This window comes from Musca domestica, unplaced genomic scaffold (genome assembly GCF_030504385.1).
Source record: "Musca domestica strain aabys unplaced genomic scaffold, Musca_domestica.polishedcontigs.V.1.1 1, whole genome shotgun sequence".
Lineage (NCBI taxonomy): Eukaryota > Metazoa > Arthropoda > Insecta > Diptera > Muscidae > Musca > Musca domestica.
The window spans coordinates 21,751,281-21,771,466 of NW_026712114.1; the positions used below are offsets into that span (position 1 = coordinate 21,751,281).

A 20,186-nucleotide genomic window follows, 5' to 3' on the forward strand; every position below is an offset into this window, starting at 1 on the left:
CAAAAAAGTTATTTTTTCTCTCTTAAAAAAGTGTATTTAAATTTTTATACAATCATTTTTTCTTGATAGTTACATTAAAAAATATTTTTTTTTCTACAAAAAAATATTTAAAAATATTTGTTTTTCTACAAAAAAATATTTAAAAATATTTTTTTCTTTACAGAAAACTAGGCCTTGATTTGGTGCCACGTATTGGTCCCTTGGCTGTGGATCCCCATAACATAGGAATTGTTGGTCTATACAATGTTCATGTCACAAGTGCCGATAATGCCAAAGCCTCGTCGGTAAGTTAATGCCCACCATATCCAACATTCAATATTTACTTGACATACATAACCTCATTTCCTGACTTTTCTCTTTCCCAGAGTCGAGGTACTTTGCGCCGAAAAACCCAACGAAAAATTCTCACCCACCATTTGTATTTTTGCATGCGTGAATTTGGTTATCGCATTGGTGGTGGCGATGATGCCGAAGTCTATTTCTATCTATACGATGCGAATCACATGAAAGCCGTGTCCGAACGATTTGTGGTGAAGATCTGTAAAGATGGTTATGCGAATTATATTGAAAGGGTCAACAGTAATTGTACGGTATTCACAGATTTGGGTAAGTTCATGGTATGATACCTTCGATTCAAAATGAAATTTAAAACTCCCTCCCTCCCTCTTCCAGGTGCTGCCGACTTGAATGAAGACCTCTATTTGGTGGCCGTTGTAATGCGTGTGGGCAAGATTTTACCCTCGGAAAAGTCAAGCAATAATTCCTGTTGTACCGGTACCGCTGCATATCGCCGACCCTTCGGTGTGGGTGTCCTCTCACTGGCTGATATCGGCCACTATGATACCACCATTGAGTCAGAGGAAAAGGATCATAATATCAAATTGGTCTATCATAATGATGAGAAGGATTTCCATCAGCTACATGAACTGATCATTAAGAAATCCAGCAGCAAATTCCAGCCGATTACAACAATTAATCAAAGTAATCAGGGTATTATTGTGTCATTGAAACTCTTGCACGGTGGTTTAGGCCAGGCCCGACAGGAACAACCCCTACTCTTCCAAGGTAGTACGATTACCCGTAAAATGGGCTTCCCCGATGTAATAATGCCCGGTGATGTACGCAACGATATGTTCATCACCCTGGAAAGAGGAGAATTTGAGCGGGGTGGCAAAAATACAGCGAAAAATATTCTCGTTACGGTTGTGGTCTTGGACGTTGCTGGCAATGTCCTGACAGAATGTCTATGGGGTGCTTCGGGTATGGATACCCAAAACTACTACAAATCCATGATTCTCTATCATCAAAATGCTCCCTGCTGGAATGAAATGTTACGTCTGAGTGTGCCCATTGATAAGTTCTCTGCGGCCCATGTTCGTTTTGAATTTCGCCACTGTTCGACCAGGGAAAAATCGGAACCAAAGTTGTTTGGTTTCAGTTTTGCCCGTCTCATGGATCCCAGCGGAGCCACACTGGCTGATGGCCAACATGAACTGTATGTCTACAAATGTGAGGATGCTGCAAAACTAACCACTGCCAATTATTTGATATTACCCTGTAAACCCAAAGATCCCCATGCCAAAGTGGAGTGTAGCTCAACGTTTCATCGTAGCTCCAAGGAAGTGTTTGTTATGCGCTCCCTGCTGTGTTCCACAAAACTAACACAAAATGCCGATTTACTGTCGCTGCTACAATGGCGGGCCCATCCCGAAAAGATCCAAGACTCGTTGACGGGTGTACTGCGTCTAAACGATGAAGAACTTGTCAAATTTCTGCAAGATGTTTTGGACGCCCTCTTTGCCATGTTCTCCAATGAGGAGGGCAACAGTACCCAACACTCGGGCCTAGTCTTCCATGTTCTGGTTAGCATTTTTAGTCTCCTACAAAGCAATAAATTTCAACATTTTCGTCCGGTCATGAATGAGTACATTGAAAATCACTTTGCCGCAGCCTTGGTCTACAAGGGCCTGATTACCTCAGTCGAACACATGGCCGTATTTCTAACAAAAGCCGAACATCCAGATCCATTTCAAAAGTGTTTCGGCTCCTTGGAATATATTTTTAAACTTTTAATACAATCACGTAAACTGTTTGCCCGAGCCACCGGTGGTCAATACGAAGATTCATTTCGTCGGGACTTGCATTCACTTTTCACTGCCTTGAATGGTATGTTGGCGGTGCCATCCTATGATCTTATCATACCCACACAGGAGGCTCTGCTAAGTTCAACGGGAGTGGTTTTGGAACAATTGAAAGATACCCTACCAGCACCGGAATTGGGCATGTTGGCCCGTAATATGTTGGATGCCATACCCAGGGATGCTCCGGTCCGTTTGATTCAGGCCAAATTACAGGCTGTTAAGGATTTGGTATCTGGTGAACTTTTCCATGAGGATGGTGAGTAAGAAAACAATGGTCGATTCATTGTAATTTTTTCAATTCTCTTTCTGTTAGTTGTGTAGATCCCGATTTCTAGAGGTCTAAGAGAGAAACAATAGTCGATTTCTAAAGAGGCATAATTAAGGTTTTTTAAGGAATTTTGATAGAGACTTGGGAGCCACAATCCTGGATTTTTGAAAGATTTTTGTGGTGGGGGATTAGATTCAAATGTGTATTTTGTTTGGATTTTTATAATAATTTTAAGTATTAGATGAGGAGCATCAAAGAAGAATTTTCTAGAAAACTATTAGCGCTAGAATAAGGAATTTTTTTTAGAATTTTAATCAAGGATATTAGGCCACAATCGTGGAAATTGTTGAAGATTTTAGGAGAACAATCAGAGTCAAAATCGTGGATTGTTGTAGCGATTTTTCGTAGAGGACTATCAGCTCTTCTTTTTTTAAAGAACTATCAGTGCTAGAATCTTTATAGGACTATCAGAGCTAATCGTGAATTGTTTAATAATTTTTGTAGAGAACTTCCAGAGCCAAAATCGTGGATATTTTAAGATTTTTGTAGAAAAAACTACCAGAGCCCCAATCGTGGATTTTTATAAGATTTTTGTAGAAAAAAACTTCCAGAGCAGCATACCAGAGGCTATCAGAACCATAATCGTGGATTTATTGAAAGACTATCAGAGTCGCAATCATAAATTTGTTAAAGAATTTTTGTAGAAGACTATCAGAGCTATAACCCAGAATATTTTGAAGAATAAGAAGGCTATCAAAGGCATTATCGTGGAGCCCCAATCTCGGATTTTTTCAATGAATTTTTGTAGAAGACTGTTAGAGTCATAAGACTATCAGAGCTATAATCCTTAATCTTTTGAAGAATAAAAAGGCTATCAGAACTATTATCGTAGAGCTACAATTTCAGAATTTTTTTATGAATTTTTGTAGAAGTCTTTTAGAGGCTTAAGACTATCAGAGCTATAATCCTAAATCTTTCGAAGAATAAGAAGGCTATCAGAGCCTCAATCTCGAATTTTTTCAATTAATTTTTGTAGAAGACTGTCAGAGCCAAAAGACTATCAGAGCAATAATGCAGAATATTTTGAAGAACAAGAAGGCTATCAGGGAATTTCTCTAGAAGAATATTAGAGTCATAATCGTGAATTTTTGTTCAGAATAATTACAAAAGTCAGAACCATAATCGTGGATTTATTAGAGAATTTTATCGAATTCTTATAGGAGACTAAAACACCCATAATTCTAAAGTGTTTAGAAAATTTGGTAGAAGACCAACGGAGCCACTGTCTTGGATTTTTTAAAGAATTTTTATAAAGGTATATCAGAGCTTTAATAGTAATTGTTTAAACAGTTTTTTATACATCTCCAGAGAGATAGTGCATTTTGAATGACATTTTATTTTTATGGTGGACTATCCGAGCTAAAATCTCGACATTTTTAAGAATCTTTGTAGAGAACTACCAGAGCACCGAACATGGAATTTTAAACAGACATGAATGTTTTTTTAGAAATTTTCGTACAAAGTTTTTCGAGTCTCATCCGTGGCTCATTGACAATTTTTTCCTAAAGAACTATCTTAGTCACAAACATAATTTTTTTCTGAAGAGGTTTTACTGTCTTCAGTTTTTTTATTTAGTTTTTTAAGATAATTGGAGTCTCAGTGGTGGATATTTCTTGCAGATTTTTTTGTGCTGAAGTTTTTACGATCTTAGCTGAAGGCTAACTTTTCTAATGTGTGACATTGTTTTCGTTTCATTTTCAGATTCCCGCACAGTTATCCTATCGGTAGCCTGTAAACACCTACGCATGCATTTGGGACGCCGTAATGAATTGAAACTTTGTGCCGATATTCTGGCAGAAATCCTAACACATTTATATGATCTGCAAAAGGAGCAAAAAGACAAAGTCACCAATACGTTGCAACACGATTTAGATTCGCTGTGTAAAAACATCTTGGGCATACTAATCAAAACGATAATCATCATAATTGAAGGTTCCAATCCGGTGGTACCACAATTGGTGGCCTGTATGTTGGGCCTGCTGCAGCTGTTGGACGAAACTCAATACAAACGTTATTGGGATGAATTGTGTCCCAACAAGGATCCACGTGATCTCAAAGATTTCCTCTCAAGTTCATTGTTGGTCTTCGAAGAGCTATTGTCACAGGATTGGTTGGTCTTTCCCAACGATTGGTTAATCATGAAATTGGCATGTAACGATGTTTTGCGCAAATCTCTGGAAGAATTTGCCAAACCATTGGTGTATCGTTTTTTGTCATCTAAATTATTCGATTTTCAATTGTGGCGAAAATACTTCCATTTGGCTGTGATCTTTCTGACGCAACCCTCATTGCAATTGGAAAAATATCGTGAACCGAAACGGCGTAAAATTTTACATTCGCACGGGGATATGCGTGTTTTGATGGGTTTTCAAATACTGAGTATGTGGTCACAGTTGGGTGAACAAAAGCTGAATTTTATACCATATATGGTGGGGCCATTCCTGGAGGTTACACTGGTTCCCGAGCCATCACTGAGAAAGGCTACATTGACCGTATTCTACGATATGATACAATGTGAACAGGTAAGTAGCAATATTACTTTAATTAGTATATTTTTAAAGAATTTTCGAAATAATTTCAAGAATATTTACAGGAAAAAATTAGTAGATTATGAAACAAGTTCCCCTTCTTCAAACTTTTTTGCAATTTTGCGGATTACAACATGGGCTTTTTTTTTTGTATATGTTTTTTTCAAGTAAAACAAAGTGGATCACCATGACCTATTTCTATTCCTGAAGTAATCCAAAATTATCTATAAAGGACTATATTTAAAAGTTACGACATTGATATTGAGTTCCTTTTGTATATTGTCGAGGCTATATAAGGGCTTTAAAATAGCTTGACCTAAGAGCTTGAAAATCTCTTGGGCTTTTGATCTTCAAGCAGAATAATACACTTGGATTTTCCACAATTAGACAGCGACATTTTAAGAAAATTTCAAGGAACTCGGAAAAAGTGCTAAATTTGTCGAAAATTAAAAACTTTTTTAAAAACCAAAATTTATGATATTATTTATGGCACATATTAAGTATATTAATTGCTTTCGTTTAGAGACTCATATTGAAAATATTAATTAAGGAAAAATGAAAAATTAAGGAAGATTTTGACTAAGAATGGAATCGTGTTGAGTTTAGCAGTAAAAAAAGGAAACACATAATTTTCAGTTGTAATGTACACATTTCGAATGTCATTTTCTTACGAACTATTGTACCTAGATATATAGTTTATTCTGAGATTTATAGCGAAATTTTGTGAAGAAAATTTCTTCTTTTGACACCTTCTGTCTAAAAACAAATTTTATGTTATTATGTTTTAGTTGATGCATTAAAGATCAACTCGAAAAATGGCCAAAGAAAAATTGATTAAAAAAATTAGGACGTTTTCGCGTTTTTTGGCAATGTTGATGCGGATATATTTTAAATGTATTATGGAAATAGTGCTTTCATTTCTTCGGTGGCTTATTGCGAAATTTGATGAAGAATAATTTTTTCTTTGATGTCATTATCCAAAAATGATGATTTGTTTGATATTTATCCATAAACTCGCGTGAAGTACTGCTTTAACCCTAAAATGTTTTTGTAATATATATGAATTCCTGGCGTTGAAGCAAGATCAAGACTTTTGATGTCTTCTAAGACTTATAGTAGAATTTTATGGCAAATAATTTTGTAGAGTATTTTAACTTACTACGATCCCGTATAAGCGGACTTTTTGAACTGCAATATTGCCAAATACACTATATACCTAAAATGCATGGATTCCGAGGAATCTTAATCTGAAAAAGTCAATAACTGAGGAAGAGGCTTACTTTACGACGTCGAGTCTCAAAACGCCGATATAGGTGTCTTGACTGGGAGTGTCCTGTAATTATTATCAAGCTTGGTTGGTTGGTTCGGCTTAAGAGAGCGCTAAAAATTGCGGAAATAGGATAGATATAGAAACGACAAGGAGAAGAAAAGATTTATAGAGAGAAGTTTAAGTTAGCAGGGTGGACTGACTATGCCTTTGGCAAACTTATCTAAATGATGATGGGATCTATGTCTGAGAAGAACATAAGAGCTTCTATAACCCATCTGCCAAATAGCCTATGTCAATCGGCTGTACCTCTTCTTCGCCTTCACAGTAGTCATGAACATTTTTGTCACATCTAGGGGTCATTTATCAGTGACCAGTCAGTATACCTACCGCGATTCTTAGATCAGACCTACTTAGTGATAGAAGAGAGAGCTTTTTATACCCTCTCCCATTCTATAACTGTAACTCCTCGAAATATTTATAAAAGACCCTTCAAAGTATATATATTCTGGATCAGTGTAAAATTCTAAGACGATCAGTCAGTCTATTGTAATCACGTTATCTTTAGCCCCATATAACGGTACCTCCCGATATTCAATATTTTAATGATTTTAGCGACAGTACTTACCGGAATTATTTTAAATTTCATATTTAAAGTTCGTAATGGGTACTACAGCCTATGACAAACATTTTTGTTTGCAAGTCCACATCTTCGTATAGCCCCCATAAAACGATAGCCCCCTATATTCAGTATTTTGATGATTTCAGCAACATTATTCACCGGATTCTTTCCAAATTTCGTATTGGGAGATCTTAAGGGTTACTATAACCTGTGGAAAAAAATTCATATGATCCACGTCTTCGTGTAGCCCCTATATAACGGTACCTCCCGATATTCGGTATTTTAATGATTTTAGCGACATTATTTACCAGAATTATTTCAAATTACATATTTGAAGTTTATAATGGGTACTACAGCCTATGACAAAAATTTGTGTATACAGGTTCACGTATTCGTATAGCCCCAATATGACGGTACCTCCCAATACTCGGTATTTTTATGATTTTTGCGACATTATTTACCGGAATTATTTCAAATTTGGTATTTGAAGTTCGTAATGAGTACTGCAGCCTATGACAAAAATTCGTATGTAGGTTCACGTTTTCGCATATCTTCCATATACCGGTACCTCCCGATATTCTGCATTTTAATGATTTTAGCGAAATTATTTACCGGAATTATTTCAAATTTGTTATTTCTAGTTCGTAATGGGCACCACAGCCTATGACAAAAAAATTTCGTAATCAGGTCCACGACCTCGTATAGTCTCCATATAACAGTTTTCATTTAACTGGTAGTTTCCAGAAGTTTTTTTAAAAATGTTCATGTTCCTTCCAAATGATGGAGGGTATTAGCTTCTTTTTTACTTGTTCTTCTTCTCGAGGTTACCGGCCAAATTCCCTAGGATACCCTTCAACAGGTCGCTAAGTGTGATGAGAGATTTTTTTAAGCAGATGACATAATATCTTATTAGCAGTAAACCAGTCTCATCCATTGGTAGATAAATCGACTAAGATCCGTTCAAAGTTTATGTATCAGCCACCTCATTCCCCACTATACTGATATGTTCTGAAACCCAACTATGATTAATGAATCCACGTGTTTCAGGCAGGGATTTCAGGGCTTAATCTAATTATTAAATCAACAACAAATATTTTTCCAGAATATTTTTTACGAAGATGTGTGACAAATCTTAAACTGGGCTTTTGGAGAATTTTTTGTTTTAAATTTCCAGATCCATCCTTTTAAGCATATTTTGTCAAGCTCCTAACATGGACTTTTTAAGAATATTTGTTTTTTAATATTCGTCAGAGTTATGAAAGTGGAATTTTTAGGAATATCTTTAAGAATTTTTAGAGCTAATGAATTGTATTTTAGGAATAATATTCAAAAATGTATCAATGAAATGTTGGAGTTTTTAGAAATAGCTTTCCAAAATTATAAGAAATTTCAGCATGGAATCTTATATTGTCTATTTCATATGTGTGTGTGTGTGTGTGTTTTATTTTCTTTCAGAGTGCCCGTGGCTCATTCCGTTGGGTTGAAAGTGAACTGATTGACAAATTGGATTTGCTAATCAGCGAAAATAAGGGTGACGATGAATATCGTGAACTTTTCAGTACAATGTAAGTGATTTGTTGTTGTAAGAGGAGCAAACATACATACATACCTACTTATATTAATTGTACTACTAACAACAACACATGCCACTTGATGTTGTTCATTGCAAATGTTGCATTTTTATTTAATTTCGTTTTAATTTTGATAATTAACACAATATTTATAATCAACTTTTCTTCTTAAACTCTGTGCTTTTCATCATTATCATTATTCAATTTTCTTCTAAATAACAATGCATTCAATACCGAACCCAAAATATACTACAAAAAAGGGAACATCTAAGTCTGGTGTAAGTTAACTTGAATCTCATCATCAGTCGTTGTCACATTGCATAGATTTGATTTTCAATTCATTAATTTTATTTTCCTTTTCATTTTTGTTTTCATAGAAATGCATTTGCCTGTTGCTTTTTTTGCAAAAATATTGCAAATAATGTTTTATTTTTATTAAGTTTTAAATTCGGCCATGAAATTTTTTTTAATTAGTTTTAAATGTAGCTTTCTAATAAAATTTGAATTTAAACTTATTTATTTTAAAACGTTAATATTTATAGAACTATTTGTGTAGCTTTTTAAATATCTAATTTCTAATTTTCCAACATTTCTTAATGTCTCAATATATCTGTTCTATTCTAAAGACTCCTTGAAAAGGTACAAAATGAGAACCCCATTTGGAAAGATGCCGGCACAGCGTTCATTGCCTCGGTGACACGGCTATTGGAACGTTTACTCGATTATCGCAGTGTTATGCAGGGTGAAGAGAACCGTGATAAACGTATGTCCTGCACCGTGAATCTCTTGAATTTCTATAAAAATGAAATCAATCGCAAGGAAATGTATTTGAGGTAATTATTTAAAGTACATCTTCGTAGCATATCAAAATCTTTAAATCTCCTGTCTTTATTGCAGATACATTTACAAATTACACGATTTGCATTTACAAGCGGAAAATTATACAGAAGCTGGTTTTACGCTAAAACTATACGCTGATATGTTAAGCTGGGATCGTGAATCATCGAGTCTATCACCAAATGGCAATGATGGCCAACCAGAATGGCAGCGCAAGGAACAGTTATATCATGAGGTATGTTAAATGGGGGTTTCCATTTTTTCCATAATACAGGGTGAGAAACTCTATTATTTGTACATTTTTTTAAATTTTATTGAATGAAAGCAACAAATTTCGGAAATAGTATCAAATTTTAGAATAAGTTTAGATTTTTTCGAATTGGTCACCTTTGGCACGAATTATGGCCTTCAAACGGCCAATGAAACCGTCACACGACGCCCAAATGTTGCTCTGCGGTATTTTGACCCATTCTCGGCGAAGCGCTTGCTTGAGGTGATCGACACTTTGGTATTTTTTGCTTTCCAAAGTACTCCAGACACGATAGTCCAACGGATTGGTATCCGGAGATTTTGGTGGCCATTGTAACCATTCTTGGGTGGAGCGTGCTTGGGTGGAGCGTGCTGGGTCCTGTTGGAATGTGCAAGGACTGCGGTAAAAATGTTTTCGTTCCCAAGGCTTAAATACACCCTCCAGAATATTTTCGCGATTATATTCGGAATTTGTTCCGATGCCACAGTCGATTAACGACCATCAATTATCATGGCGGCCCACACCATAACCATGACTTCGCCGGGATTAGGTCAAAATACCGCAGAGCAACATTCGGGCAGCGTGTAACGGTTTATTTGCCCATTTGAAGGCCATAATTCGTGCAAAAGGTGACCAATTCTGATAAATCTAAACTTATTCTAAAATTTGATGCTGTTTCCGACATTTTTGCTTTCATTCACTAAAATATTAAAAAAAAAATGTAAAAATGATGGCGTTTGATTTTGATGCAGTTTTTATCTCATCCTGTATACACCAGTGACGAGTGAAAAGTGCGAGAACGCTTCCCTGAGAACTGCAACAGGTTGCCTCATCATGACACCTGTGGACTTTCTTCTTAACGAGGCAAAGGCCATTCCCAACCGTCAGCATAACCATATGCCATCGTTGCAACACCTGCTAAGGTGTTATAGTAGGGGTCACTCAAATCCTCATAGTATGGATAAAACTCTCAGGAGTATCAGCACAATCTAGAAAGGGAGATATAACGCTTTAAGACAGAGCCTCTAGATCAACATGCCTATCAGACAGGTCTAAGTAGTATTAATACTGATGTAGTCACAGATGACATCAACAATTACAGTATGAATACAGTGTTTGGAGTTCATCCCCATCCATTTAATCTGACGAATGTCGGCTGGCATAATTATGTTCAGCATGGTGCAGCCGTCTCAATTCATATTGAGCACGAATTGCAGAAACGTCTGCCTGCCGTGTGATATAGGCCCACACAATACTGAGCATCTCTTTACTTGCCCTGTCAAACTATTCGCTCCAAAATATCATTGTTTACAGCCTACGAAGGTAGCCGTAGTAAACCTTAATTTCGAACTGGATTAACAGTGGAAAAGTGGTTCGACTTCACGAGATTTCCTTACGAACAGTCGGGGATACCACACAACCCGTTTCCATAAGAACCTTCAAGCCAACTTTCTCTTCGTTTCTTAAAACAGCCAATGTTATAGATTATCGGTGATTCTACGGTATCGTTGATTGGAACAATAGTCGAATGGAAGCCACACTATTTTTCAATGTTTAACTGATTCGCCCATCTCAATATAAACATTCAGTCTCCGAAGAAATATCTTTTCGAGTGCTACCGATACAAAAGCCACTGGAATCGGAGATGACTAATGCACACCATTAATAGATGCATCTCTGCATTTCAATATGCTACTTATAATTTCCCATCCTCATTTAGTGGTTGGGAATGGTTTTTCTACTTCCCCCAGATCGGCTTCGATTGCATTCCGTCTCAAAAGCTGTATCCAACCACTACCATCTGGATGTGTCGTTAGATGCACACCATTAGCCCCTTATTTGATTTCTATCACCAACTATTGTCTCTTATCGCCAACTATTGGCTCTTGGACGCTTGTATCTTTAGGGTTATTATCGTTCATAACAGGGTTTGGAGATTACGTTTGAAAACAGTCATCTCGTCCGATCCGGATTTCCTATAAAACCATTTTAAAAATTAATGTTATTCACGGTAACGTTCAGTCCTGTCAGCCTCCTAAATGATTACCCTAATCGAGTCATCATTAACCTTAACCTGGCCTGCACGGAAACAAGATGTTTTCAAAGGGAAAGTTTAGCCCAGTTTATTTCTCTTTCGAGATCACTTAGCTTTAAAAAATTTTATTTGCTTTTATAGGACAGGGTTTGTGCAATGCCCAAACAAATAAACTGCGCTTGTTTCTTTAACATATATTCAACCTCTTTTATTTTGTTTCAATTTTATTTTAGATTCTAAAATATTTCGACAAAGGCAAATGCTGGGAAAAGGGCATACCGCTGTGCAAGGAACTGGCCCTACTCTACGAGACGAAACGTTTCGATTACAATAAGCTGAGTGAAATACTGATATTGGAAGCTAAATTCTTTCAGAATATATTGACTCAACTAAGACCCGAACCGGAATATTTTCGTGTGGGTTTCTATGGTCTGGGCTTTCCACTTTTTGTTAGGGTAAGTAAATGCAACATGTAATTATATATATATTTTTAAATAAAAACCCCTCAATCATTATTTCTTTTTAGAATAAACAATTTGTTTATCGTGGCCTGGAATATGAACGCATCAGTGCATTTACACAACGTTTACAAACCGAATTTCCAGCTGCCCAAACACTCAACACAAATAGTCCACCGGATAATTCAATTTTATCTGCTCCCGAACAGTATATACAAATAAGCAATGTACGACCAGTGGCCGATGCTCAGGCCCTGAAGACAGCCATGGTTACGGTGCCGGAAAAAATCGCTCGCTTCTATGAAGTGAATGACGTGAGCCGTTTCATATCGGATCGTCCCATTCACAAGGGTCCCGTAGACAAAGACAACGAATTCAAAAGCCTATGGATTGAACGTACCACCTTGGATATTGCCTCGCCATTGCCGGGCATTCTGCGTTGGTTTGAAGTTAAACAGAAATCGGTACAGGAATTGACACCCGTCGAATTTGCCTGTGAAACTATGCACAATGTGGGCAAAGATATCTGGGACTTGATACAGCAATATCGTCAAGATCCAAAGCGTAACATCAATCCGTTTTCGATGCGTTTACAGGGCGTCATAGATGCCAATGTTATGGGCGGTATTAGCAAGTATCAAGAGGCATTCTTTACGGAACAATTTTTAAAGTCACCCCAGGGTCAGGGTCAACAGGCCAATGTACAAAAGTTGAAAGCTTTAATATTGGAGAAAATACAAATTCTAGATCAAGCATTGGAATTACATGGCCAATTGGCTCCGCCTGGGGTACAACCGTTACACAATCGTTTATTGGAACGCTTTTCACAGCTAAAACAAAGCCTCTCTGGGCTGGGGCGATTAAAACGCCAAGCCTCTGAGAGTATAGTTAACACACCGCTACCACCATTGCCCACAGAAAAACGTTTGGCCAGCAATAACACCGGCTCCAATTCTCTTATACCGGCTTCAAATTATTACGAACACGATGAGATTTACACAAGACCCGGAGACACTCTGAGACCTGTGGAATCAATCATGAACAGATTTGGTGCCCAGAACTCCTATCAAACACTAAGCAAAGAGAATTTATCGAATAGCATTGGCCATTCGGATGTTGCAGTGGGAATCAAAGAAAATCCCGAAGTCTGTCCTCCACCTATACCAAATAGGCCCCGATCACAAAACTTTTCCAATTCCAATTCACTTACAATGGATGGACCAGAAGTGCCACCAAAACGTAATCATCAGGCACCAGGCTCACCGGGAGCCCCGCCTCTACCGCCAAGGGGTATAACACCCGACAAAAGGGCTTCCAATCCCATGATTTTCAATGATTTCTCTAGCGAGTCACCCGTCTCAAGTATGCCCAGGCGACCACATTCCACTTCACATCAACACAATCAAAAGTATGCCGTAGTTGATATTAGTTTCGATGATCCCGAGGCAGATCAACAACAACTGGCACATTCACTGAATTGTCATGCCTCTGATAATCATCATTTGTCCACACTGTCGTATGCCCCCAATGATTTTCGTGATTCAGGAATTTCCACAGCCAGCGCCCATGAGTTGAACCATTTAAATAATCTAAGTGAGGAATCATCCACCAATTCTATGAGTACAGTACATCATCGTGATCACTGTCGCCTCTCCTCCAGCGGAAGCATGGAAAATGGCCAATATATTTCATCCAGCCACAACAATGGCGGTGGCTTAAGTTCAACGCAACGAGAGAACTCTTCAAGTTCCTTTGATGTGGAAGATTTACCCATGCCTCCACCACCTATACCGCCAAAATCCCTAAATATAATTGGTAACTCGGCAATGAATGAATCATCCTCATCGGCCTCATTGGAGGGACCCTCGACACTCAACACTCATTCCAATACACTGCAACACACAGCAACGGCATCATCCAACTCGACAACACCGCATGTACACCCGCACCATCATCATCACCATAGTCATATTCATGCCCAAAACGGTCACACTAACAACGATGGCTATGTCTCACCCAAATCAACTATGGCAAATGCCCTGGGCAACAAAGCCCAATCGGCGACGACGAATAGAGCAAGCCTGGACGACACAGAAACCGAAACTCATAACGAACTTGGCAACACTTTTTGAGTTACAATATGTCGCTGCCATCATCAATCGCCAACATCGACATCTAGCATAGACTTTAATACAAATACCGAGACATCATCGACGCCAAACAGCACCTCGCCACCACCAACGCGCACCATGTTCACGGAACAGGCGGTGGTGCATGCCTCTCAGTCAATGACATCGTTGACAATGAATATGACCACAAATACCAATAATACGTCAGTAGGTTCACCCAGTCATCATCATCACCATCATCAGTACAATGACTTTAAGGGATCATCCATTAACCAAGCAAATATAAATCACAAAACAACAACACAATCTCAGACTCTCCAACAACAACAACACAATGCATTCGCCTCACATTCCCATGTCCATCATTCTCATGCACACACTCATGCTCCACCCTCAATTCATCAACAACAACAACAATTAAATTATGCCGCCAAACAACATTCGTACACCTTACCATCCTCCTTACCGACCACAACGACTATGGAGAGCACAACAACAACAACATCGTCCATGTTTGATATATCCCACAATTTCAATTCCAACATTGAACACTGTTCATGTGGCCTTTCCTTTAAAGTCGATCGAAATACAAATAATCTTGCAATGATGGGTACCACTTCGACATCCCTGTTGAGTTTAAATAATCAACATTATCAGTATAACAACGATAACAGTACCACACGTTCACTGGAAACCAGCAGCTCCGTTGCTCTGCTCGACAGTAGTCAGAGGCAATCGCACTTGAGTAAATCGCATCACCATAAACAGCAGCATGCTCGACATTGTCATCATAGGCGTCACGATTCACACGATTATGCTGTGCCACAATTGTTACAATACCAACCAACTGAACCGCCCGAAATTCATACACATGAATATTTTTCTCAGGAGTCCCAGGAATCGCTGACAACCAATACGGCCACAATGGCTTTTAGTCCTCATGCTACTACTACTACGCAGCCACAGCAACAGCAACAACAACAGCAGCAGTCACAGCCTCATAGTTGTCATCGTCATTCACATGTCCATGCCCAAACGGATTTTAGCTATGGCCAACGATGACATGCTTCCAAATGAGAAATGTAAGATGTGTTGCGGAATTCCAAGATGTAGAGAACTTATAATTTCATATTTTGTATTTAGATATATCCCTATATGGGCCTGACAACAGGGACCCACTTTCATTTGCAATTTGTATGTGATTTATCTATTATTGTTCTAGATAATCTACTTTTGTATGACTCGGTGAAAGATTGGGATCTGTTAAGATAATTATTGCCTCAAACTCCTATAACTCATTAGGTAAAGCGTAATTTGCCCTATAGTATGGGTCATGCCGTTAAAAAGTCTGCAAGTTTCCCACCTTCAAATTGCAAATCGCTTAGAATGGTTGGACTAAACGTAACAGAAATTTGTTGATCACAATCTGAAGCTATAAAATATATATCAGTTCTTTTCTGACTAAGTCATAGAAAGAAGAAATTGTTCTGAAGAACTATGCTCTTGGAGTTTAGAATTCATTTTGTTTGTGCCGTCAAAAACATATTCGATTTCCAATTAAAGGCGTTTCCATTTCCCTTGGAAAGCTAAATCAAAAGTCATGTTAATACCGTGACATTATTTCTCACGCTCAATACCAAGTTGTTTCCCGCAGAATTAGGGCTCACAATTAAAGGCCCATTTCTAAATAATTCCTGATCGGTATTTAATTTTTTTTGATCAATCTAAATTTGTGCTGGGTCACAGTTAATTTATTGATTTTAATTTATAAAACATTGTATGTATACAAATTGTGTAATGAATAAAAATATATTTTTTTAGTTTTTATTTAAATTTTACTCCAGTAACTTACAAGTTTGACACATATGACAGTACGACACAGATATAAGATATTCTAATGGTCCAAGCAATTTAAAAATCTATGGTTGGGAAGCCACCTCTTGAAAATGTTTTAAAATATTTTCAAATTTTGTCATAGCGCCCTTATGACGGTCCCATTCGATTCTAATTCTCCAAAAGAATTCGAGGTAGTTTTACATCTCTGTAAATTATGTCTGATTTTTGCAAAAAGATGCAAGCTAAATCCCACTTGAACTGCATGTAGGGTGAACAATCCTTGCTGGATAATAAGGCGGTTGTGGTGTATCGTTGTTGCTACCACAACGTGTGGTAAAAAGTAATTTAAGATGTTGCTTTGCCATCGTCTTACAATAGTGCAATCGTCATCTGGGTCCATGTAAAAATAGTTCAATACCAAAACCACCAATTGATCTATGTATCATGAGGAATATCTTCTTTTAGAAGCGAAGATATGATTGTTTTAAGGAATTTTAAACTTTTTCGTATACCAATGGACATAGCCAGGAGAGCTAGAAATGGATCAAATTTAAAAGTGCCAAACTTTGTATACCCTCTCCCATACAGAGGGTATATATCATTTGATACGGCCAAAAAGTAACTCGTTGAAATAGGGGGTCTTAGACCATGGATCTGTTAGGACGAAATCTGTTTTTAATGATTAGGAATAGATATAGCGGTGTCCGTCCGACTGGCTGATATGCACCAAAACTCTCAAAAGGGGTTATCCAAACTTTGTACATCAATATAATATTATTAAGCTCAGATCGAAAATTTTGATAAAGTAAACTTAAACAAGTAAAAAAGAAATTAAGTTCGGGCGGCCCTTCAGCACTTGCAAAGTAAATTATAAACAAGTAAAAAAGCTGTAAGTTCGGCCGGGTCGATCTTTGAATACCCTCCACCATTTGGATCAATTTTGGTAATTTTCAAAAAAATTAAAACCGTAAAAAATTCTGTTAAAATCTTAAAAATATAGGAAGGAACTATTTATTGTCGGTTATATATCCAAAATACCGAAAAAGGGAGATACCATTATATGGGGCTATACCAAAACTAGGTCCACGTTCGTTTCACCCATTTTCAATACCAAAAGTCCTGCAGACATAATACACATTTGAGTAAAATTTTATCAACCTACTTCATTTCGTTCGAAAGCCAGAGTGATTTCCACAAAGGAAATAGACGGGCGGACAACGCTGAATCGACATAGAATTTTATTCTGATCAAGAATATAATAATTTGTGGGGTCTAGAATGTATATTTCGAGGTGTTACAAACGGAATGACAAACGGCAGGTTGGAGACTACAGAAAATTATGGATGTGTATAGAAATTGTTCTGCTTTTGGAGTAGAACCCCCTACGAAATCTAAATACCGAATTTTAAACAGCTTCTTTAGAAATATAGAAATATAGCAATACGCAAAATGCTTGCTTTCTATCATATGCGGTTTGAAGTCTAAAGTGATTACAAAAGATTGACGGACAAACAATTCTAAGCTAAATAGTCTTAGAATTTTACGCTGATCAAGAATATATATACTTTGTTGGGTCAGAAATGATTATTTCGATGACGAACTTGATAAACCTTTCATACTTATTGAGGATGAGAAAATAAAGCATATTTTTAGGCGCCAACAAATGTATTTTTCTTTTTATAAAAAATAATAATAAAAAATTATTTATATGAATAAAAACGAAACAAATCAAAACGTGTATTCCTAAAATAAAACAAAAAATAATTTACAACGCAGCAACAATTATCAAAATACCAATGTTGTGAAACCAATGACGTATCGAAAAAATATATATTATGCGGCAAAAGAAAATCTTTGAAAACATGTTAACGAAAAACACCACATTTTTATAGCAAAAGAAAAACAAAAGCCACATACGTAATAAAAGCAAAAAACAACATTCGAAAATTAAAAAAAAAAACCTACCTTAGAATTGAAAACTTTGTGCAATGCAGGCATTACTTTATTGAAATAAACTATATAACCAAACAAACATGCAATACATAAACTATATTAAAAAAAAAAAAAACAACAAAATTTAATAATGTTTATACACATAATTTTATAAGAATAACATTTCAAAAGAAAATAAAAATAAATACAATTTTTGAATATTTCAAATCAAAACAAACGAACTAGTAAGACAAATTATCTTCAACAATAAAGTGCTAAATAAACGCATACATACGCACACAATTATGCATACTCTTAGGGCTAAAACAAAAAAAAAAGCGCAAATGAAACATAAGACATATTTTTTGTATAAGATATTTACATTATTCTGTAAGTTTTGTTGTATCACCCTCCCTCCCCTTTGCATTCGAATTTGTATATTACCTTATTTAAAAAATTTAATTTTTTTTTATTTTATTTCTAGTTTTTGTTATTCAGAAAATCGTCTGATAATTTCTGTTTTTGTTTAGAGTGCTGTTTATATTTCTTACCAAAACAAATGGAATTAAAAAATTTTAATACAATACATATATGCAAGTTATTATCGATATATAAACTAGTCAGATAATAAATTTATACTTATATAAATTTATATTTAACGAATTGAATAGATGCATACATTTACAGATACATACGATAAAGATATATCTTTAAAAGTAAAATCAAAAAAGAAGAAAAACAAATGGACAAAGCAAACAAATCATGTTCTACTCATAACCTTCAAAATATCATAGTTTTTAATTTTAACAAATAAAAAAATAAACATTAAAAAATATATCTTGGTTTTATTTATTGTGTTTCAATGGTGAGTTATGCAATTGTTCAAAAAATACAGTTATATTATTTAAATCAGTAGTGGGATCTCCACCAATTTTTGCAGTTACCGACAAAATGCTGTATCTTTCGAACGTAGAATGTTTATTTAATAAAAAAAGTTTTAATTGTTGTTAAATTAATCGTCGTTAATTCTATAATTAAATTAATACACAACAGAGATCTATCATTTTATGCATATCGTCGATGTTTTAATGTCAGAATTTTGCCTTCAGAAGCAATGATTCATTGCACAATTCATCGTCATCACCAACTTGGCATCGTAACAGACTTGCTTCGAATCGGTAGACCAGGTTTAAGTTACACTGCGGAAATATTAAAATAGTACAGAAAATTGTTAACGAAACATCTGCCACAAGCCATCCTTATCAGCGGGGAAAGTATCTAACACGACTACTGCGTATTAATATAAGTTAAGAATACGTATTTGTGGCAGTGGATTTTACCACTGCACTTTAAGTACCGGGCAACCAACTCCAGGAAAACTATAAGTTTTAGAAAAATAAATTTAAAACATTTTAAAAAGGAATTAAAACTAAATTCAATTAAAGAAATTTAAGATTTCAACAAAAAAAAAACCTGGCTCAAAGTGGGTTGAGTAAAGATTTACAGTTACACCCAGAGCAATTGATGCAAAAGTTAACAAGTAAAAAAGCAGCTAAGTTCGGCCGGGCCGAACTTTTAACACCCTCCACCATTTCGAAGGAAATTGAAAAATTTCAAATAAAAATCCGAAAACTACCATTTAAATGAAGACTGTTATGTTGGGAATATACGAAGACGTGGACCTGCATACGAAATTTTTTGTCATAGGCTGTAGTGCCCATTGCGAACTTCAATTACGAAATTCGATATAAATAAAATCATGAAAACACCGAATATCGGGTGGTACCGTTATATGTGGGCTATGCTAAGATTTGAACCTGCATACAAAATTTTTTGTCATAGACTGTAGTACCCATTAGGATCTTCCAGTACGAAATTTGAAACGATTCCGTTGAATAAAGTTGCTGAAATCATCAAAAAACGAATATCGGGAGGTACCGTTATGTAGGGGAGCTACACGAAGACTTGGACCTGCATAAAAAAATTTCTGTCATAGGCTATACTACGAACTTCAAATACAAAATTTTAAATAATTATGCCGCTAAAATTATGAAATTACCGAATATCGGGAGGTACCGTTATATGGGGGCTATACGAAAACGTGGACCAACGTGCCCCATTTAAGAATTTAACCTGCCTACTGGTAAACTATGCTTGTATGCAAAATTTTAGACTTCTATCTCAATTAGTTCGAAAGATAGCCTGTTTACACCAGACAGACGGACATCGGCACATAGTCTTAGAATTTTACG

The 20,186-nt window shown here is 36.3% G+C and overlaps 2 protein-coding genes across 3 annotated transcripts in view; both read left to right on the plus strand.

Moving 5' to 3' along the window:
- The window catches only part of LOC101893794 (dedicator of cytokinesis protein 3), a 171,894-nt gene extending 153,127 nt beyond the window's left edge, over nt 1-18,767 (plus strand). The window contains exons 4-13 of one of the 2 annotated variants that reach the window (XM_005178706.4): nt 164-284; nt 366-606; nt 673-2,397; nt 4,171-4,991; nt 8,342-8,451; nt 8,718-8,735; nt 9,084-9,290; nt 9,355-9,529; nt 11,813-12,034; nt 12,106-18,767. In XM_005178706.4, coding sequence (XP_005178763.1) covers nt 164-284; nt 366-606; nt 673-2,397; nt 4,171-4,991; nt 8,342-8,451; nt 8,718-8,735; nt 9,084-9,290; nt 9,355-9,529; nt 11,813-12,034; nt 12,106-14,169 — 5,704 coding nt within the window. In that variant the 3' untranslated portion in view covers nt 14,170-18,767. The remainder of the gene's footprint in view (nt 1-163; nt 285-365; nt 607-672; nt 2,398-4,170; nt 4,992-8,341; nt 8,452-8,717; nt 8,736-9,083; nt 9,291-9,354; nt 9,530-11,812; nt 12,035-12,105) is intronic. The other variant, XM_005178705.4, reaches the window with a different exon arrangement.
- On the plus strand, nt 14,287-15,228 carry LOC131803253 (LIM domain-containing protein A-like). The gene has a single exon (XM_059124350.1). The coding sequence runs from the start codon at nt 14,287-14,289 to the stop codon at nt 15,226-15,228; it is 942 nt and encodes a 313-aa protein (XP_058980333.1).
- Nucleotides 18,768-20,186: the final 1,419 nt, after the last annotated feature.